This window comes from Schistocerca gregaria, chromosome 2 (genome assembly GCF_023897955.1).
Source record: "Schistocerca gregaria isolate iqSchGreg1 chromosome 2, iqSchGreg1.2, whole genome shotgun sequence".
Lineage (NCBI taxonomy): Eukaryota > Metazoa > Arthropoda > Insecta > Orthoptera > Acrididae > Schistocerca > Schistocerca gregaria.
The window spans coordinates 879,278,392-879,301,496 of NC_064921.1; the positions used below are offsets into that span (position 1 = coordinate 879,278,392).

The 23,105-nt window shown below is 44.0% G+C and overlaps 1 protein-coding gene across 2 annotated transcripts in view; it reads right to left on the minus strand.

Annotated features, from left to right (window-relative positions):
* LOC126335288 (polypeptide N-acetylgalactosaminyltransferase 3-like) overlaps positions 1-23,105 on the minus strand; it is a 337,479-nt gene that overhangs the window by 27,306 nt on the left and 287,068 nt on the right. For both annotated transcript variants that reach the window (XM_049998376.1, XM_049998377.1), the window contains exon 10: positions 17,545-17,687. In XM_049998376.1, the coding sequence (XP_049854333.1) occupies positions 17,545-17,687 (143 nt within the window). The remainder of the gene's footprint in view (positions 1-17,544; positions 17,688-23,105) is intronic.

Genomic DNA, 23,105 nt, shown 5'->3' on the forward strand with positions numbered 1-23,105 from the left:
GAACGATTTACGGAAATCACTTCAGGTGAAACTGAGCCTCGCCAGAAAGCGAGATGATGTTAAATGAAGGGCATTAAGCCAAATCATTAACGAACTAAAGCGTATTTCTGGTGTCCCGAGGTTTTAATTCTTGCACCAATTGGATTTTATAAGGGTGCAGTTCAAGGTCTTTTTGCAGAATTCAGTGCAGAACTTGAATGCTTATGACTGGCGAGGTAAGGACCGTCACGAACGTAGTGATTTACACACTTCTCGGATTCTCCCGTTCTTGATCACCTTGGTCGCTCCGATTTCGGTTTGGCCAGTGTTGAACCGGTCTCCTCAAACGTTTTCATTCTTCTCCCGACAAGACGAACACTTGGAGCATCATTTACATTACTCAAGCCAAGTTTATTGCAAAATTTCCTGCGTGCTACAGTCGCTGGATAACCGTTCCCGAGAAGCGCTCCTTATCGACTGAATTCCTAATGGCCACGCAAGCGGTGAACCTACACCCCCCCCCCCCCCCCCCCCACCGTTCTGATTTGGTGTGCATACGCAGAGAGCTCAGCAAGTACAGATTTTCTTTTGAGGCACCCTGTAGTGTTGTAATAGAATGAAATTATTTTCTTCTGGTCATAAAGCTGAAATACTGAACACCTTTTTCCAAAGCTGTTTCACAGAGGAAGACCGCACTGCAGTTCCTTCTCTAAATCCTCGCACGAACGAAAAAATGTCTGACATCGAAATAAGTGTCCAAGGAATACAAAAGCAACTGAAATCATTTAACAGAGGAAAGTCCACTGGACCTGACGGGATACCAATTCGATTCTACACAGAGTACGCGAAAGAACTTGCCCCCCTTCTAATAACCGTGTACCGCAAGTCTCTGGAGGAACGGAAGGTTCCAATTGCTTCGAAAAGAGCACAGGTAGTTCCAGTTTTCAAGAGTGTCGTCGAGCAGATGCGCAAAACTATAGGCCTATATCTCTGACATCGATCTGTTGTAGAATTTTAGAACATGTTTTTTAGTCTCGTATCATGTCATTTCTGGAAACCCAGAATCCACTCTGTAGGAATCAACATGGATTCCGGAACCAGCGATCGTCAGAGACCCAACTAGCATTATTTGTTCATGAGACCCAGAAAATATTAGATACAGGCTCCCAGGTAGATGCCACTTTCCTTTACTTCCGGAAGACGTTCGATACAGTTCCGCAATGTCGCCTGATAAAGTAAGAGCCTACGGAATATCAGACCAGCTGTGTGGCTGGATTGAAGATTTTTTTAGCAAAGAGCACACAGCATGTTGTTCTCAATGGAGAGACGTCTACATACGTTAAAGTTTCCTCTGGCGTGCCACAGGGGAGTGTTATTGGACCATTGCTTTTCACAATATATATAAACGACCTAGTAGATAGTGTCGGAAGTTCTATGCGGCTTTTCGCGGATGATGCTGTAGTATACAGAGAAGTTGCAGCATTAGAAAATTGCAGCGAAATGCAGCAAGATCAGCAGCGGATAGGCACTTGGTGCAGGGAGTGGCAACTGACCCTTACCATAGACAAATGTAACGTATTGCGAATACATAGAAAGAAGGATCAATTACTGTATGATTATATGATAGCGGAACAAATACTGGTAGCAGTTACTTCTGTAAAATATCTGGGAGTATGCGTGCGGAACGATTTGAAGTGGAATGATCATATAAAATTAATTGTGGGTAAGGCGGATACCAGGTCGAGATTCATTGGGACAGTCCTTAGAAAATGTAGTCCATCAACGAAGGAGGTGGCTTACAAAATACCCATTCGACCTATACTTGAGTATTGCTATTCAGTGTGGGATCCGTACCAGGTCGGTTTGACAGAGGAGATAGAGAAGATCCAAAGAAGATCGGCGCGTTTCGTCACAGGGTTATTTGGTGGGCGTAATAGCGTTGCGGAGATGTTGAGCAAACTCAAGTGGCAGACTCTGCAAGAGAGGCGCTCTGCATCGCGGTGTAGCTTGCTGTTCAGGTTTCGAGAGGGTGCGTTTCTGGGTGAGGTATTGAATATATTGCTTCCCTCTACTTATACCTCCAGAGGAGATCACGAATGTAAAATTAGAGAGATTCGAGCGCGCAGGGAGGCTTTCCGGCATTCGTTCTTCCCGCGAACCATACGCGAATAGAACAGGAAAGGGAGGTAATGACAGTGGCACGTAAAGTGCCCTCCGCCACACACCGTTGGGTGGCTTGCAGAGTATAAATTTAGATGTAGAGATGACGAACCGTGGGTTCTTTGAGTGCTCAGTGAGGTGGCACATCATACTAGAACACGTGAAATATTAGTTGACTTTATTATATAAATAAATAAATGATTTATTTTGACGTAGTTCTTTGCCACAAGATTACTTAATAGTTTGCAACTGTCATTGATTATGAAAGCATGACTTGATCAAAGATTTACAAAACTTTCTCTTGAAGTACAAAGTTGAACATTAACACAGCTACATGCTTCACTGAGGCTTCGACTAACACTGTTCTCCTAGAATTCACTGGTTCCCAACTTGGGGATAATTACACCCTGAGGGCAAAATGAAATTTTTAGGGGATAAAAACAAAAAGGTGCGACTGGATCCCAGTCACTACTTTGAATTATTTTTGAGGGATTATTGCTCCTATTACTGTTTCATAGGACTCTCAACACTGATGGCTTAAGTTAACAAAGATTACACATTTCTTCAAAAAGTAACATTAACGTGTTATACGATGTGGGGCAGGTTAAAGCTTGTGAAGCTAATGTAAGTACATAATGTTTCTCAAATAGTCCACCACTACCCACATATTCTGTACTTTTTTGTACTATGCACATATGACAGTACAACTGAGATACTTACACTTAAATCTCTCATGAAAATGCCTTCTCCGAGTTGTAGGTAGTTCCCACACAGGACCAGAGATTGCTTCTATATCCACTTTGCAGCAGATAAACGAACTGATTACAGCACAACGTAACAGTAAAATTGTGATGGCTACTACACTAATGTAGGTCATAGGCAGTATTATTATTATTCTTTCTTTCTTTCTTTCCTCAGACGTTATGTCTGGTCAAACATGGAAAGTGACGTGGAACTTGATCAAGTCTGACTTCCTTTTAACTGTATGGTATATGTTATATTGCATTTAGGAACTTTCTGGTAATTGAACATGTATCAATAATTATGGATTTCTGTAGTTGTATATATAAGTTTGGATGTAGCTGTATTGCATTGATGCACTAGTGGATATTGTGTGGTATGCCTCCTGTAGTTGATAGTTGGTATGATGTCAACCTTATCCTGATGCCACATGTCCTTGATTTCCTCAGCCAGATGGATGTATTTTTCAATTTTTTCTCCTGTTTTCTTTTGTATAATTTTGTTGTATTGGGTATGGATATTTCGATTAGTTGTGTTAATTTCTTCGTTTTATTGGTGAGTATGATGTCAGGTTTGTTATGTGGTGTTGTTTTATCTGTTATAATGGTTCTGTTCCAGTATAATTTGTATTCATCATTCTCCAGTACATTTTGTGGTGCATACGTGTAAGTGGGAACGTGTTGTTTTATAAGTTTATGTTGTTAGGCAAGCTGTTGATGTATTATTTTTGCTACATTGTCATGTCCTCTGGGGTGTTCTTTATTTGCTAGTATTGTACACCTGTTTGTGATGTGATCTACTGTTTCTATTTGTTGTTTGCAAAGTCTGCATTTATCTGTTGTGGTATTGGGATCTTTAATAATATGCTTGCTGTAATATCTGGTGTTTATTGTTTGATCCTGTGTTGCAATCATGAATCCTTCCATCGCACTGTATATATTGCCTTTTCTTAGCCATGTGTTGGATACGTCTTGATCGATGTGTGGCAGTGTTAGATGATATGGGTGCTTGCCATGTAGTGTTTTCTTTTTCCAATTTACTTTCTTTCTATCTGTTGATGTTATGTGATCTAAAAGGTTGTAGAAGTGGTTATGAAATTGCAGTGGTGTAGCCGATGTATTTATATGAGCGATTGCTTTGTGTATTTTGCTAGTTTCTGCTCGTTCTAGAAAGAATTTTCTTAAATTGTCTACCTGTCCATAATGTAGGTTTTTTATGTCGATAAATCCCCTTCCTCCTTCCTTTCTGCTTAATGTGAATCTTTCAGTTGCTGAATGTATGTGATGTATTCTATATTTGTGGCATTGTGATCGTGTAAGTGTATTGAGTGCTTCTAGGTCTGTGTTACTCCATTTCACTACTCCAAATGAGTAGGTCAATTTTGGTATAGCATAAGTATTTATAGCTTTTGTCTTGTTTCTTGCTGTCAATTCTGTTTTCAATATTTTTGTTAGTCTTTGTCTATATTTTTCTTTTAGTTCTTCTTTAATATTTGTATGATCTATTATTTTTTGTCTGCATCCTAGATATTTATAGGCATCTGTTTTTTCCATCGCTTCTATGCAGTCGCTGTGTTTATCCAATATGTAATCTTCCTGTTTAGCGTGTTTTCCCTTGACTATGCTATTTTTCTTGCGTTTGTCTGTTCCAAAAACCATATTTATATCATTGCTGAATACTTCTGTTATCTTTAATAATTGGTTGAGTTATTGATTTGTTGCTGCCAGTAGTTTTAGATCATCCATGTATAGCAAATGTGTGATTTTGTGTGGGTATGTTCCAGTAATATTGTACCCATAATTTGTATTATTTAGCATGTTGGATAGTGGGTTCAGAGCAAGGCAGAACCAGAAAGGACTTAATGAGTCTCCTTGGTATATTCCACGCTTAATCTGTATTGGCTGTGATGTGATATTATTGGAATTTGTTTGGATATTAAGTGTGGTTTTCCAATTCTTCATTACTATGTTTAGGAACAGTATCAATTTAGGATCTACTTTGTATATTTCCAATATCTGTAGTAACCATGAGTGGGGTACACTATCAAAAGCTTTTTGGTAATCAATGTAGGTGTAGTGTAGTGACCTTTGTTTAGTTTTAGCTTGACATGTCACCTCTGCATCTATTATCAGTTGCTCTTTACATCCTCGTGCTCCTTTGCAACAGCCTTTTTGTTCTTCATTTATAATTTTGTTCTGTGTTGTATGTGCCATAAATTTCTGTGTAATGACTGAAGTTAATATTTTGTATATTGTTGGTAGGCATGTTATGGGGCGATATTTTGCTGGGTTTGCTGTGTCTGCTTGATCTTTAGGTTTCAGATAAGTTATCATTATTAATATCATTATTAATATTATTATTTGCAATAGTCAGATACAAAGCACTGGCAGCCTGAATTCTTCCAGTTTTTGTCATTTCAGAAGCAAAGAGTCCAGCAATCGAGTGGTTTGCAAATAATAGATGCGGTTGATTTTAAAGGTTGGTGTTGGCTATGGATAAAGCAAGTGTCTCTAGGAATAGGAGTGATGCAGAGGAAGTATGTTTTGTAACAAGTGTGTCACTCGCGATATGTTGAGAACTGCTTCATCAGCCTTTAAAAAAATGGTGTTAGAAATAAGCGGCACCAAATTACCTCTTTGACTCATTAGGTCATGGTATAAAAAAACATCTAGTGTAACAAAACATCTGCAAAAAATTAAAGTATTATTTATCTTTTGTCATTTTAATAATAAAAGTGTACAAAAAAATTTTTTCATCCTAAAGTTTGTTTAGGCGCTGAAGTTTATGACAGTGTATGAGGGGAGGGATAGAGGGTACTAGCTAATATCTGATTACACTCAGGGGTAGTGGTCTCAGAAAGGTTAGGAAGCATCAGACGTACATGATGCTGACTGCTGAAACTGAGGTCGCAAACTGGGCGAGCTCTTGCATGCTCGACACCACATTAATCTCAGCTTGAGAGCACTGCTTTTCACGACCGCCTCCCATACGTCGTTGCGGATTGCAGCGAGCTCTCGCTAATGTCTGTGACATCGATTCATGATGCAGACTTTGCGTAGCCCCCTATCTCTGGATGATATCTCAAATAGACTATCGTAACAATGCAAAAGCGCTGTAACAAACATGTATGAAATGTCTGCGTGCAGAATTGTGGTTGGAGGGTGTCTATATGCTCGATTCCTATTAAATAATAACTATTTTTAGCTAGGAACATGGGGTGAAACATTTTTGGTTTAGCCCGGACCAGCGGCCTTTTGTATAGCCATTCGAGTACGTTTCTTACCATTCGTTTAGTATCGTATTTTTCTTTGTTGTTATTTTGTGCACTGTATTAAATATTTATGGTTTTTTCATATGTTTGCATATAAGGTTTCATGCGTATATGAATGAATTGTTAGTAACTATAAAACAAATAAATTAAGAAACAAAAATAAAACAGAATTTAAAAATTAAAAATAAATAACAAAATAAAAATTAAGAAATACGATAAAATTAAAAAAAATGCAACAAAAACCTCCTGCTGGCATGTCACCTTGAGGTTGTGATGAATCTTGTGAGCTCTGAGGACACGTTATGTCATACTGGACCGGTTCGATAATAGCAGGCAGGGAAAGGTAGAGGAGTCCAGTTCAAGCAACATGGTTCGAAAAACAATAACAAAAGCCTATAGCACATCAGTCGTCACCCATGTCAACAAAAACCTACATCGGTTGCCAAACTATAGCGATCTAATGGCAAAATTGTGGAAGAGTCAAAGCTGGGAACCAGAACGAAAAATTTACTACCATAGCACGAAAAATGAGAATACTTCTTGGACAGAGTTAGGGATGTGAAACAAGGGAACTAGCCTTTCCACTTATCTGGCTGCTTCAAAGACATTTAAATTAATACATCTTTCCACGGTCGCTCTTTTTAACGAAGTAAACCTACTTCCCCCAGCGATACAACTTCACGTTGTTGGGCGTTCGATATTGCAAAAGCGATAGGCGCTAAAGAATTTACAGCTTCTCAAAGTTCGATTAGTCGCTTCAAAAGATCACATAAAATTTTGTCAAGAAAAATAACAAAATTTGTATCGAGAAACAGGTCGGAAGATGAAGTCATTCAAGCTGAATTCGTAAAAGCCTTTATTACGAATGCAAATCATACTTTAATAACGCAGATCAGTCCGGTTTTCAAAAAGAAATGCGTGCAAAAAGATGACTCATTGAAAGGGAAAAACATACATACCCGACTGCGCAGTCCTAGACTGCACTCACGCAATCATATATTATATTGCCCATATTTAGTCCACATGGTTCATTCCTGCCTAAACTGTATGTTGAATCAGTCAGACGTTTTGGGCCACGTGTCAAAAGAACAACGTCCTACGCAGACAATCTTGAGGTAGACGCATCGAAATCGGGGAAAAAATGGAAAATGAAAGCGTTACAGTTTTCATGCATCATATTTTTCATCTGCGGCAACAAATCTCTTCTCCTTCTAGATTCGGCGTCATGTCATTCTGATTCGTTGAAAGCTGTATCTCAAGCTCACACTAATAAAGAAGTAGAGACACTTCAGATTCCACATGGCACGACGAACGTAATTCAACCGTTAGAGAATTGTTTCGTCAATGGAAAGCATTTTACAAAAAACTAACAGAGAAGAACTAACAGAGGAAGAACTAACAGAGGAAGAACTAACAGAGGAAGAACTAACAGAGAAAATCTTGTAAGTACGGCGACTGAATGTCAACAAACCACAAAACTGGTTGTACATACTGTTAATCCCACATAAAATTATTCTCATTACGTTGTGTTACGTTTTTTAGATGCTTGAAAGTGGGTTAATGCCGAAACTGCAATTGTAAAATAAAGTTCTGACAGCAGCTGAAAGATAGATGACATCATTTAAAACGTTTATAGAAGCTATGGACCCATATTGGAAGAAAGTAGTGATGAAAACTGTTTCATGAAGACACACGTGAACCCTGAACACTATAGTAGGTACATTACGGAAAGAAGATTACTGTACGCAAATCGGAACATTTCTTGTTGACTGTCCTCTGTTTTGGATTCATGCCAACTTAATCGAGCTATTGGTACTGACTCTTTTGAACCGTTGGGAAATGTTGCGATGTGTGACGCAATAGAGGTAAAAATTGTGTAACAAGTGTGTTTAAACATGAACGTCTCTATAATCTGCTTCCGTGAGTCCTCGTCACACCCGTGTCTTAGTTATAACATAACTGTTGTTTTGTACGAGTCGAGTACATCCGTGGGTTGCCTGTACTGCTGGAGAAACAAGTACACTCCTGGAAATGGAAAAAATAACACATTGACACCGGTGTGTCAGACCCACCATACTTGCTCCGGACATTGCGAGAGGGCTGTACAAGCAATGATCACACGCACGGCACAGCAGACACACCAGGAACCGCGGTGTTGGCCGTCGAATGGCGCTAGCTGCGCAGCATTTGTGCACCGCCGCCGTCAGTGTCAGCCAGTTTGCCGTGGCATACGGAGCTCCATCGCAGTCTTTAACACTGGTAGTATGCCGCGACAGCGTGGACGTGAACCGTATGTGCAGTTGACGGACTTTGAACGAGGGCGTATAGTGGGCATGCGGGAGGCCGGGTGGACGTACCGCCGAATTGCTCAACACGTGGGGCGTGAGGTCTCCACAGTACATCGATGTTATCGCCAGTGGTCGGCGAAAGGTGCACGTGCCCGTCGACCTGGGACCGGACCGCAGCGACACACGGATGCACGCCAAGACCGTAGGATCCTACGCTGTGCCGTAGGGGACCGCACCGCCACTTCCCAGCAAATTAGGGACACTGTTGCTCCTGGGGTATCGGCAAGGACCATTCGCAACCGTCTCCATGAAGCTGGGCTACGGTCCCGCACACCGTTAGGCCGTCTTCCGCTCACGCCCCAACATCGTGCAGCCCGCCTCCAGTGGTGTCGCGACAGGCGTGAATGGAGGGACGAATGGAGACGTGTCGTCTTCAGCGATGAGAGTCGCTTCTGCCTTGGTGCCAATGATGGTCGTATGCGTGTTTAGCGCCGTGCAGGTGAGCGCCACAATCAGGACTGCATACAGGGCCAACACCCGGCATCATGGTGTGGGGAGCGATCTCCTACACTGGCCGTACACCTCTGGTGATCGTCGAGGGGACACTGAATAGTGCACGCTACATCCAAACCGTCATCGAACCCATCGTTCTACCATTCCTAGACCGGCAAGGGAACTTGCTGTTCCAACAGGACAATGCACGTTCGCATGTATCCCGTGCCACCCAACGTGCTCTAGAAGGTGTAAGTCAACTACCCTGGCCAGCAAGATCTCCGGATCTGTCCCCCATTGAGCATGTTTGGGACTGGATGAAGCGTCGTCTCACGCGGTTTGCACGTCCAGCACGAACGCTGGTCCAACTGAGGCGCCAGGTGGAAATGGCATGGCAAGCCGTTCCACAGGACTACATCCAGCATCTCTACGATCGTCTCCATGGGAGAATAGCAGCCTGCATTGCTGCGAAAGGTGGATATACACTGTACTAGTGCCGACATTGTGCATGCTCTGTTGCCTGTGTCTATGTGCCTGTGGTTCTGTCAGTGTGATCATGTGATGTATCTGACCCCAGGAATGTGTCAATAAAGTTTCCCCTTCCTGGGACAATGAATTCACGGTGTTCTTATTTCAATTTCCAGGAGTGTATTATACGTGCAAACAACGTTGGCACTGGGCGAGGTGTCTGAAGGGAGCGGTCTCATATGGAAAATGCCTTTAGAATCGCTACCAGCTGCCACCGCGCCAAGTGTCAACTTTGTTTGCGGATACAGTAAATCTCTCCTCCCCCCCACAAATCCCTCTCATGGCCACCCCATACCCGTGGCAAGGCAGTCCGCGGCTCCTCTCCCCCCCCTCCCCCCTCCCTCTTTTCCAGCCATTACCATAGCTCTCAAGGAACGGGAAAAATATAGTGTAGGCAGGTGTTTATCTTTCAAGAAAATGATTTGAAAGTCGGAATTGGGCAGGTTGTCAACTGGGTCGGAACTGGAACTATTTATGGCTACTTACAAGGCGCCATTCGTCTTCCGAAACATTAAAAATCTTCCATACCATCAGGTTCAGCACACATCACCCGCCAACTATCACATCGGCGCCCTTGGTTAGTGAATTTGATTGACAGTACTTCACAGGATTAACATTTACACTGTGGTGACAAAAATCATGGGATAGCGATAAGCGGGATGCAGGCAGCAGTAGTATCATGTACCCAAGGTATAGAAGAACGATAGAACGATGCATTGGCGAAGCCGCCAACTCTACATAGGAGGTTCATGTGAAAAGGTTTCCAACGTGATTAGGGCCGCGCGACGGTAATTAATAGACTCTGAATGCGGAATGATAGTTGGAGTTAGACGCATGAGACAGTCCATTTCGGAAATCGTTAGGTAATTCAATACTCCGAGATCAAGAGTGTGAGTGAGAATACCACATTTCAGGCATTATCTCCCGCCACAGACAACCCAGTGGCCGACGTCCTTCATTTAACGACAGAGAGCAGCGACCTTTGCTTAGCGGTGCCAGTGCTAACAGACAACCAGAACTGCGTGAAATAACCGCAGAAATCGATGTGGAACGTACGAAGAACGTATCCGTTAGGACAGTGAGACGAAATTTGGCGTTAGTGGGCTAATGCAGCAGACGACCGACGCGAGAGCCTTTGCTAGCACATCGCCTGCAGCTCCTCTCCTGGGCTCGTAACCATAGCTGTTGGAGTCTACACACTGCGGCCTGGTCAGATGTGTCCCGATTTCAGTTGGTAAGAACTGGTGATAGGATTCGAGTTTTGTGGAGGCTCCCCACTAAGCTATGGACGCAAGTTGTCAACAAGGCATTGTGCAAGCTGGTGGTGGCTCCATAATGGTGTGGACTGTGTTTACATGGAATGGACTGGGTCCTCTGATGGAAATGGCTATGTTCGGCAGCTTGGAGACCATTTTGAGCCGCCGGCCGCTGTGGCCGAGCGGTTCCAGGCGTTTCAGTCCGGAATCGCGCTAATGCAGGTTCGAATCCTGCCTCGAGCATGGATGTGTGTGATGTTCTGAGGTTAGTTAGGTTCAAGTAGTTCTAAGTCTAGGGGACTGATGACCTCAGATGTTAAGTCCCATAGTGCTTAGAGCCATTTGAACCATTTTGAACCATTTTCAGCCATTCACGGACGTTATGGTCCGAAACAACGACGGAATTTTTATGGATGACAATGCGCCATGTCACGTGACACAGGTATTCTCGATTGGTCTGAAAACATTCTGGACAATTCGAGCGAATGATTCACCGAAATCTCCCGACATGAATCCCATTGAACATTTGTTGGACGTAATCGAGCGGTCAATTCGTGCACAACATTCTGCACCGGCAACACATTGGCAGTTATGGACTTCTATAAAGCGGGGACTTCCATAACTTGTCGAGTCCATGCCACGCCGAGTTGCTGCACTACATGCACGAAAGTAGGTCCGACACGTTATTTAGGAGGTATTCCATGGCTTTTGTCACGTCAGTGTGTAACCGTGACGGCTGCGCAACACACGGGAAAAACATAGGGAAGTAAGGGAGCAGGAGGATTAAAAAGAAATTGATACAATAAGGCAGATTACGGGAGAAATGCGGGAGAGTTGCTCGTCCTAGCTGTAAGTGCGCAGGACGGCTGGCGACTCTCTACTGAGACGGCATTAGGGAGGAGTGACTGCAAAAAAATTATTACCTGAAAACAAAAACTATGAGGTAAAGAAAATTAAGAATTTAAACTGAGCTGCTTTTTCGCGAAACTCGATCCAAGAAGGTGAAGATAGTCAAAAATATCCGTAAAATTTTAAAACACGGTTTTTGTGAAATACTTAAAAAATTGTAGTTCCGATCGAAAAACGTTAAAGGAGAAATTGTAGGACTTAAAAAAGATCTGTCGTTTGCTATTTTAAAAGTTTCGGTAGCTTTCTGACGTCTCGAGGTGTATTGAAATAAACTGTTAAAAATCGGGTTCTCTGTAACTCGTTCACATTCACGTTCACATGCTTACTAGTAACTCATAGCCCGCCGTAAGTTGAAAAATTAAAAAATGTTATTGTTCGAGATATATATTTTTGTAAAGGCGCTCCCCACAAATGGCCAGATTTTCTCAGCGGACGCTCCTACGGTAACGTTTTTAGCCTTATTTTCTTCACAAAGAGTTGTGCTATGATGTTATTACATAATTTTTTCGGTTTTATTAACTGTAAGGATTGAAAAATTACTTCAAAAGCCTTGAACTTTCATTGCGTATGTTCTTTTTAGCTAACTATCTGAATTTATACGTATCTTATAGACAGTTGTTTTGTTGAAAACTTGTGTAAATAAAAAAAAACTCTTTCAATTTATTCTGATATGTAGTATTTACTTAATTTTCCACCAAAAATAATTAGGTACTAGATAATGAAGTAAGTGTTAAAGAAATCAGCAACAAATATAACGTATGTATCATTAATTAAACCAAACATTTAAGTTATTTCATTAAAGATTCTGTTGTAATAATACAAAATTATTAAAATGACGATAAATATAAACAAATAATAAATTAAATAAAAAATACTTTCGGGGCTATTTTGCTACCAAGGTGAAAATAACGGTAACATTAGTATAGCTACCCCAGAAGAAATGGAGTTTTGTACGCGGTCCAGAAGCCGAGATATCAAAGATTACGCGAGCGCGTGCATGCTCCCCCGACTTCCCCGCCCGTTCCAGCTGACACTCCGCGCTTGCACAGTTCACTTTATTACTCTATCACTACTACTAAAAATGAATAAAACATACATTAGCATTTTTTTCTTGAAAATATAAGTTTTCATTATTAACCTCCATCAAGCATGTCGTTGTAAAATATTGTGACCACTAGATTTTTAAAAATATATCTCGGTTCCTCAAGCTCATGGTTTTTCTTTTTAAATTCTTAAAAATGTCAGCAGTTTCTTTCCTTAAAAGTTACTTTCATAAAATAAAAACAGAGAAAGCTAAAAAGACACGCTCAATGTAAGTTCAAGTTGTGCATAGTCATTTTTTGATCCTTACAATTAATAAAATCGTAAAAATGATTTAATACCGTGGTAGCACAACTATTTCCGAAAAAAAGCCTAAAACCGTTACTGTACGGGCATCCGCTGAGAAGGTCTAGCCAGTTTACAGAGAGCGCATTTTTTCCTAAAATCAATGTACACTCCTGGAAATTGAAATAAGAACACCGTTAATTCATTGTCCCAGGAAGGGGAAACTTTATTGACTCATTCCTGGGGTCAGATACATCACATGATCACACTGACAGAACCACAGGCACATAGACACAGACAACAGAGCGTGCACAATGTCGGCACTAGTACAGTGTATATCCACCTTTCGCAGCAATGCAGGCTGCTATTCTCCCATGGAGACGATCGTAGAGATGCTGGATGTAGTCCTGTGGAACGGCTTGCCATGCCATTTCCACCTGGCGCCTCAGTTGGACCAGCGTTCGTGCTGGACGTGCAAACCGCGTGAGACGACGCTTCATCCAGTCCCAAACATGCTCAATGGGGGACAGATCCGGAGATCTTGCTGGCCAGGGTAGTTGACTTATACCTTCTAGAGCACGTTGGGTGGCACGGGATACATGCGGACGTGCATTGCCCTGTTGGAACAGCAAGTTCCCTTGCCGGTCTAGGAATGGTAGAACGATGGGTTCGATCACGGTTTGGATGTACCGTGCACTGTTCAGTGTCCCCTCGACGATCACCAGAGGTGTACGGCCAGTGTAGGAGATCGCTCCCCACACCATGATGCCAGGTGTTGGCCCTGTATGCAGTCCTGATTGTGGCGCTCACCTGCACGGCGCCAAACACGCATACGACCATCATTGGCACCAAGGCAGAAGCGACTCTCATCGCTGAAGACGACACGTCTCCATTCGTCCCTCCATTCACGCCTGTCGCGACACCACTGGAGGCGGGCTGCACGATGTTGGGGCGTGAGCGGAAGACGGCCTAACGGTGTGCGGGACCGTAGCCCAGCTTCATGGAGACGGTTGCGAATGGTCCTCGCCGATACCCCAGGAGCAACAGTGTCCCTAATTTGCTGGGAAGTGGCGGTGCGGTCCCCTACGGCACAGCGTAGGATCCTGCGGTCTTGGCGTGCATCCGTGCGTCGCTGCGGTCCGGTCCCAGGTCGACGGGCACGTGCACCTTCCGCCGACCACTGGCGACAACATCGATGTACTGTGCAGACCTCACGTCCCACGTGTTGAGCAATTCGGCGGTACGTCCACCCGGCCTCCCGCATGCCCACTATACGCCCTCGTTCAAAGTCCGTCAACTGCACATACGGTTCACGTCCACGCTGTCGCGGCATGCTACCAGTGTTAAAGACTGCGATGGAGCTCCGTATGCCACGGCAAACTGGCTGACACTGACGGCGGCGGTGCACAAATGCTGCGCAGCTAGCGCCATTCGACGGCCAACACCGCGGTTCCTGGTGTGTCCGCTGTGCCGTGCGTGTGATCATTGCTTGTACAGCCCTCTCGCAGTGTCCGGAGCAAGTATGGTGGGTCTGACACACCGGTGTCAATGTGTTCTTTTTTCCATTTCCAGGAGTGTATTTGGAACAATAACTTTTTTAATTTTTCAAAACGCGCTATCCCTTTTCACCCTGACAGAAAATTTCTTAAAACGTTGTCTGATATGTACCAAATACCATACATTATTACGTGTAGAATCAGGTAAAAATACTGAAAAAATTCGCATAGTGATAGTTTATTCAAGAAGTCACCAGCATTATCGTGCTACTCAAAATTATAACATGTATAAAACGCAAGTAGCATTTCACAAAAGTGTCTAGACACCTTACAAACGTTAAGTGAAAGATTCTCAGTCTAAAATGATGCAGGAATTTCCTTAAACTAATGAAATGTAGGAAAACAGAATGCATTTATCTCGGTAACTCATGGCTTTGTCTTTTCGTTGAAGTTTTCAATGATCTGTTGCACTCTGGTGGTCGCAGCATGAAATAAAACAGCTGCCACACGGAAGCTGGGAGCTCGCACCATCGCTGCAGTCTGGAGTGACGCAGAATCGTGATGTAGTTGAAACACGAAAAATTTATAATCGAACCCGCACGATTGTGTGGGCCAGAGTGGAAAGGGCTATAGCGATCTATACTCAGTAAATAGCAACTATGGGACCGTGATGGTTAACGAGTTTTAGAGAACCAGATTATTAAGGGTTTTCTCGACATATCTCGAAACATAAGAACGCAATCGATACTTTCAAAAAAGCAAACGATAGATCTTTTTAAACGCTACAACTTTCTCCTTTAACTTTTCTCGATCGGAGGTATAGTTTTTTAATTATTTCAGAAAAACCGTGTTCCGCAACTTTGCGGATTTTGTGGCCATGTGCGCCAGCTAGAAACGAGTTTCATGAAAAAGAAACACTGTTTAATATTTAATTTCCTATACCTCATAGGTTTTGTCTTCAGGTAATAATTTATGCAAACTTAACATTAGGCTGTCACAGAATGCTTGCACTACCGGTGCCATGTTATTCTGCGCGAGCCTTACGCGGCCTGTTGGCTGTGTAACGGCAGGCGACAGACGCTACCGACAACCCGGCTAGGGAAACTCAGCATACATCTCCTTTCGTATTACGAGACCCTCCCAAGGTAGTAAACTTCCGCAAAAGTTTTTGAGTCTAGCCATGAGTCCATAGAAAGTGGTTTGGGTGGCTTGCAGTGTAACCGTTCCTTCCCACTTAAGACTGCAAAAGTTAACTCCTTTCTGAATCAGCTTAGTGAATCGGCACTGGAAACTCCCCCTACCTGTTCTGTGCAGTTTTCTCGCTCATGTAGTTCCTTGACGCAATTATTGTAGCGCTACTGGATTCGTCTGCGTTTGGACATGCAAACCGTCTACCTGTATGACTGCAAGTGGACATGTGGGTAGCTAATACACAAGGTGGGGCAAATAAAAGTGGGCCGGAGAACAGAATTCCATTGTAAAAAGAAACACAGCAGAGGACAGGAAATACAGTACTAACCTGACTATAGCAGATATTGAAAGTGACCACTACTCATCTCTTGGCACATTTGGGCCCTGGTGAGTAAGTTGCTGAACGCAGATCGAAGCTGGACTACTGGAATTGCTGCAGGCTCATCCGAAATGTCCAGCTGCAGTTCTTTTAAGACTGTGACGGTTGTTACGATACACCTTAGACTTGAGGGATACACACACACAAAGTAACTGCACACTGACAGATCAGGTAACCTGGGTGGCCAGCTATGGCAGCGACCAAACTGACTTCTGCTAACAACACTGTCAGGATTTAAGATTGTGTAAATGTACTTTAATGTTACTCCATCCTGTTGGAAGTAACTGTAGGTTTTTTTCCTCCTCCGTTAATGCTGCCACAAAAGATATCCACTCGTCCGTGCCACTTTTCTTTGCCTCACACTGTACTTTATTATAAAGTTAGAGATGCCATGACGATGCATTTATTGACTAACATCAGAAAACGGTTAACAATCACACCGTTAGGCCATACAAGGCGGCGCACGAAATGTGTCACTATTTATTTCGTACATAGTGTATCAGTGGCACGAGATATCCCGTTGATCATCTTAGCAGCAGAGCTTGGAGAAACAAAAGAGTTAGGAAATGACGTTTAATCACGATACCGTCGCTAGGAGACTAGTGTTTACAACATGGCCGACAATAAACAACTAAGATCGCAGCACCGATCGGCAGTTGCCTTACTTCAAAATGGTTCAAATGGCTCTGAGCACTATGGGACTTAACTTTTCAGGTCATCAGTCCCCTAGAACTTAGAACGAGTTAAACCTAACTAACCGAAGGACATCACAAACATCCATGCCCGAGGCAGGATTCGAACCTGCGACCGCAGCGGTCGCGCGGTTCCAGACTGTAGAGCCTAGAACCGCTCGACCACCCGGGCCGGCAGTTGCCTTACTTTTTCACGTAACGAAAAGACCTGCTGCGACGCAGAGGCGGTTTCGACAACAGTTTAACACACCGTGGGCCCCTTGCAAGAGAAACACCCACAGTCTGTATGATAAATTTTGCACGGGAAGGATCAATATTGTAAGCTAAGCGATCTCGGCCAAAGCCTGTTTGTTCGAAGGAGAATGTTCCAATTCCCATACATATTTAGCAATTGCGAAACATTAGCGGGTTCGCTAGTATTTAATAAATAAATTGTCTTAGCTTCGCGCCTAAATGTTGGTGGGGCCCCAACAATCAGTATCTCAAGAGCAGGGTTCAGTCTCGCGTTTCTCACACCACTGGCATATTTCGGGCCGCCAGTGTCTGTGCATGCGTTCCCAGTGCGGAAACGTCTTCTTGCTCGCAGCTATAGCACTCTACGATGCTACCCAGGAAAGCTGGTTATGCTTATTTTACCAAATGAAATGTGGTCCAGTATGAGAGGAACGTCACAGAATTTATAACCGCACTCAACTCAGATGCAGCAGAACAGCTGTGCGATCTCGAGCCTAAAGCATACCGCAAGCGACCTGTACCTTCACCGACAGTATGCACCATCCACCGCTCTCTGACTCTGTCGCAACAATTCGAGGTGTCTGCACCGAGGCTGCACTTACCTTGCCGAAGAAGCGGTCCTCGGTGGGGAAGAAGTGCGAGGGCCAGACGGTGTCCAGGTACCAGCGGAAGCTGCGGCACTGCAGCCGGTTCCTCAGCTCTAGCCGGCGGCGGACGGTCTGGCGGTCGCGAACTGCGGCCGCCTCTGCAAATACCAGCAAGCAACGTGAGAACACTGATGGCTCTCACAAGGGAACCACCCCATCGCACCCCCTCAGATTTAGTTATAAGTTGGTACAGTGGATAGGCCTTGAAAAACTGAACACAGAGCAGTCGAGAAAACAGGAAGTAGTTCTGTGGAACTATGAAAAAAATAAGCAAAATATACAAACTGAGCCCATGTGCAAGATAGGCAACATCAAGGATAGTGTGAGCCCAGGAGCGCCGTGGTCCCGTGGTTAGCGTGAGCGGCTGCGGAACGAGAGGTCCTTGGTGCAAGTCTTCCCTCGAGTGAAAAGTTTAATTTTTTATTTTCAGACAATTATCAAAGTTCAGGCATTCTCACGTAGTCAACTTCGCTCTCCAAAATTCCAGGACATGTTCAGATTTGCTTGGACATATGCAGGATTTGACGGTCTACACACAGGAAAATTTGAAAACGTTAAAAACATATGTTTTGACAGAGCACAGGGAGAACTGTGCGACTGTGAAACTGTTGCATTCATTTGTTGCAGTTTATGTGACAAACTCTTATGTTTTCATCAATTTTTTGGGAGTGATTATCACATCCACAAGAAAACCTAAATCGGGCAAGGTAGTAGAATCTTTTTACTCATTCGCCAAGTGTACAAGTTAGGTGGGTCGACAACATATTCCTGTCGTGTGACGCACTTGCCGTCACCAGTGTCGTACAGAATATAATAGACGTGTTTTCCTGTGGAGGAATCGGTTGACCTATGACCTTGCGATCAAATGTTTTCGGTTCCCATTGGAGAGGCACGTCCTTCGTTTACTAATGGCACGGTTTTGCGGTGCGGTCGCAAAACACACACACTATATTTATTGCAGTGAACAGAGACGTCAATGAACGAACGGACAGATCATAACCTTGCGAAAATAAAGAAAGTAAACTTTTCACTTGAGGTAAGACTTGTACCAAGGACCTCTCATCCGGTAGCTGCTCACGCTAACCACGGGACCACGGCGCTCCTGAGTTCACACTATCCTTGATGTTGCCTATCTTCCGCATGGACTACTCAGTTTCTATATTTTGCTTATTTTTTCATAGTTCCACACAACTTCTTCCTGTTTTCTCGATTGATCTGTTTTCAGTTTTTCAAGGCCTATCCACTGTGCCAACGTATAACTAAATCTGAGGGGGGTGCGATGGCGAGGTTTCCTTGTTAGTCAAAGCAGCCTACGTGCTGCAGCAATCATTTATCTGTGTATGCGACCTAGGAGCACAACGCGCGTCATTTGTACACGACGCCGTAGTTTGGTGGACTCTTTTACTTACATGGGAAACTCCCCATCGCACACCCCTCTGATTTAGTGGTAAGATGTCCCAGTGGATAATCCGCCAAAAACTGAACACTGATCAAGCTTGGAAACAGGAAGAAAGTGTACTGAACTGTGACAACAGAAACAAAACCCGTGAACGGTCCAAGATGTTCAATATCGAGCGAACTGCAAGTATCGAGGGCTCGGGTTGTGTGGTCTCAATGTTAGACTGCGAAGCGGGAGATCCGTGTTCAAATCTCCCTCACGTAACATTTTTTCACAAAATTGTGAACTTTCCTGGCCGGTCATTGAGCCCGCCCAGTTAGCCGAGCGGTCTAACGAACGGCTTAATGGAGCGGGAAGGAGCGCCTGGTCCCCGGCACGAATCCGCCCGGCGGACTTGTGTCGAGGTCCGGTGAGCTGGCCAGTGTGTGGATGGTTTTTAGGCGGTTTTCCATCCGCCTCGGCGATTGCTGCTCAAACAAGTTGTGCACGTACGCGTACACCACCATTACTCTACCACGCAAACATAGGGGTTACACTCGTCTGGTGTGAGACGTTCCCTGGATGGGGGGGGGGGGGGGGGGGGGGGGCGAGCTGGCACCGAGTGTGGCGGCGGAGGGGTGAAGTGGACTGGGGTAGTCGTCGTGGGGTTGTGGACCACTGCGGCTGCGGCGGGGACGGAGCCACTCCGTCGTTTCTATGTCCCCAGTTAACATACACCATACATAAACCGCTCATTGAAGTGTCTGTTCTTCTGCAGTCTTCGCAACTGTCATACTATGCACTGGATATACCGGGTGATCAAAAAGTCAGTATAAATTTGCAAACTTAATAACCCACGGAATAATGTAGATAGAGAGGTAAAAATTGACACACATCCTTTATTAGAACAAAAAAAAAAAATATCAAAGTTCACAAAATTTCCAACAGATGGCGCTGGACAGCAAAACGTCAGTGGCTGCTATCGTGACGGGTGAGAGGTACGCCGATATGTTACAGAATCGCATCATCCCCAGCCTGGCTGATAAACACCTGCTGGAACGTACGATGTTTATGCAGGATGGCGCTCCACGCCATATTGTTAGACGCGTGAAAGATCTCTTGCGCGCGTCGTTTGGTGATAATCGTGTGCTCAGCCGCCACTTTCGTCATGCTTGGCCTCCCAGGTCCCCAGACCTCAGTCCGTGCGATTATTGGCTTTGGGGTTACCTGAAGTCGCAAGTGTATCGTGATCGACCGACATCTCTAGGGATGCTGGAAGACAAAATCCGACACCAATGCCTCACCATAACTCTGGACATGATTTACAGTGATGTTCAAAACATTATTGCTCGACTACGGCCATTGTTGAGGAATAATGGTGGATATATTGAGCATTTCCTGTAAAGAACATATTTGCTTTGTCTTACTTTGTTAGCATTACATTGCTATTCTGATCAGATAAAGCGCCATCTGTCGGATATTTTTTAAACTTTTGTATTTTTGTGGTTCTCATAAAACCCCATGTCATTCCAAGCATGTGTGTGAATTTGTACCTCTCTATCTATATTATTCCGTGATTTATTCAGTTTTTAAATTTATACTGACTTTTTGATCACAACGGTACAATATGAGTCGAGTGTTAAGAATATGTCACCGTCCCAAGTAAATGTGATGAATAGTCAGAGCAGGCGAGATGCCGCGTACACCTCACACAGAAATGAAAACATCAAACGGGTGTGAAATATGTTACAACAAAGCTTCCAAAACGGAAAGTAAGAGTCGTGACACATACCTCTGCACAGCAAATAGGAGGTACGTACTTGTGGAGTCCTTTCCTTACACCTCACTGTGGCAAACAGACGTTACACCACGACACAGACACAAATCTAAATGCAGCGAACAGACACGTCAGTGACCAGACGGGCAGTTCATAATTTTGTGAAAAAAAAGAAAAAATAAAGAGGACACGAGGGACATCTCCTTCCTGTTTTCATGCTTGATGTGTGCTCATTTTTTCACAGGCTATCCACTGGGTCATCTTACCACCAAATCTGAGGGGCGTCCGATGGTTTTTCCCTTGTTACCTGACGTGGCCCCTGCAGAGCGATTCTACACTGTTATTGACTGCTAGGTTACTGCGTGCATGGAAAAACTTGTAACTTCATTACTTATTATTAGTTGAATAGAAGTCAAATAGGAAACTGCATGCAGATAAAGAGTCCCTTTAGGATGTGCTAATCGAAATAATCTGACGATAATATTTAAAACATAAGAAAAGTTATGAACAACCCAAATCACTTCGTGCATTTTAGTATTGTTACGATCCAATCTGGCACCAGGTAAAACTGAGTATTGTTCACCGGCACAAAAACGGCGAATATGCCTGCAGGCAAGTGGGGAACCAGCTATTCCAATCGTCATTCCACCCTCCTCACCATAAATTGTGGCGTGCGGACTTATTCTCCCTCTTTTAACACAGGCCATCATGAATCCTTTTACCCAGTCCCTCTTTGCTGCTAAGCCTCCATACTCACCATCTCCCTCTGACTGCCACTGTCTATAATATGTCTCTGTCCCTATGTCTCCTTTTTCTCGCGTTGATTTACAGCATGCGTGTCCAATGTTTTAGCTTCCGAAAGCCACGCTGGAAGAGAACAAGTCTTTTTGGGCATCGCGTAATATACATAATACTAACAAAAAACTGAGTGGAGTGGTGAGGAGGGGGAGGGGGGTGGGGAGGGCGGGAGAGAGGGAGGAGGAACGGACGCGGTCGAACGTAGGAACCATATTGTTATCTCGCATCGGTTGATAGTAGTTTCAAGACTATGACTTCCGACATCTACCGCCCAGAGACAGGGGCCAAGTTGTTGCGGCTAGACAGTATAGCACCACAACATTAGAAGGGACTTTCTATACTGTGGACGGGGTGCTGCTGCTGCGGGGCGACGAAGAGCAAGGGAAGCAGCTTCCGCCATCATGCGCAGCATTTACACATTTTGAATTGTTCCGAGTATCTGCCGTAGTAGAAATTGAGCGCGAAAGTAAAATTCGTGAAGGCCCATTATACAGACATTCAAGTTCGAATGTTGGTTCAAAATGGTTCACATGGCCCGGAGCACTATGGGACTCAACTGCTGAGGTCATAAGTCCCCTAGAACTTAGAACTACTTGAACCTAACTAACCTAAGGACATCACGCACATCCATGCCCGAGGCAGGATTCCAACCTGCGACCGTAGCGGTCGCGTGGTTCCAGACTGTAGCGCCTAGAACCGCTCGGCCGGCTTTGAGTCACGTGTCGTCTGTAGGTTGGACACCTTCGACTGACAGTACATACCACTTCCACCGTCTCGTATCTCACGTCCACTGTCTTTTTTTGTCTTTCTTTCCCACTGCCACTGTCTCTACCATACCTCGACAGTTCAAAAATTAATGATTGAAACTGAAGAAATGAATTAAAATTTTTGTACCTGACACGACTTCAAGCCAGGTGTCCTGTCTTATTAGGCAGGTATGCTAGCCGTTACACCACCACAACACTATAGCTAACATAGCTGCACGGATCACTCTAGTCGAATGCCCTCCCTAACACATACTTCAATTCACATCTTCAGTTTATTTTCCCCATCAAAAATTCATCAATGATCTTATTTTTCCGTCTATACTAACATGTTTAAAATTTTGGTCCAAAATGCGCCCTCCAATATTTCAACATGTTAAAATTGTCCGATATGGGAGGATCCAGACCCATCAAGTCCACGAATAGGCTCACCCATATCTCTCTCACTTCCACCGTCTCCTGTCTCTTTCGGTCCCAAGGCTTCTATCTCCATCCACATTTCTCTTTCACTGCCACTGTCTCTCACTGATCATCAATATCTTCTCTCTCTTTGACTCCCACTTGTTGTCTTCATCCTTCTCTCTTTAACTGCCACTTTCTCCCTCCTATACCCACTGTCTTCTCTCTCACACTCGTACTGTCTCCTCTCTTCCACCGTCACTGGCTCTATGCCAGTCTCTTGCAGCACAAGAAAGCGCGACGGATGACGGATATACCAACCTTCAGTGCACTGGTGTTATGTGCAATACTGGACATTGTACCCGCGTCATACATGATCCTGCACCTCCTGTATTTCCAA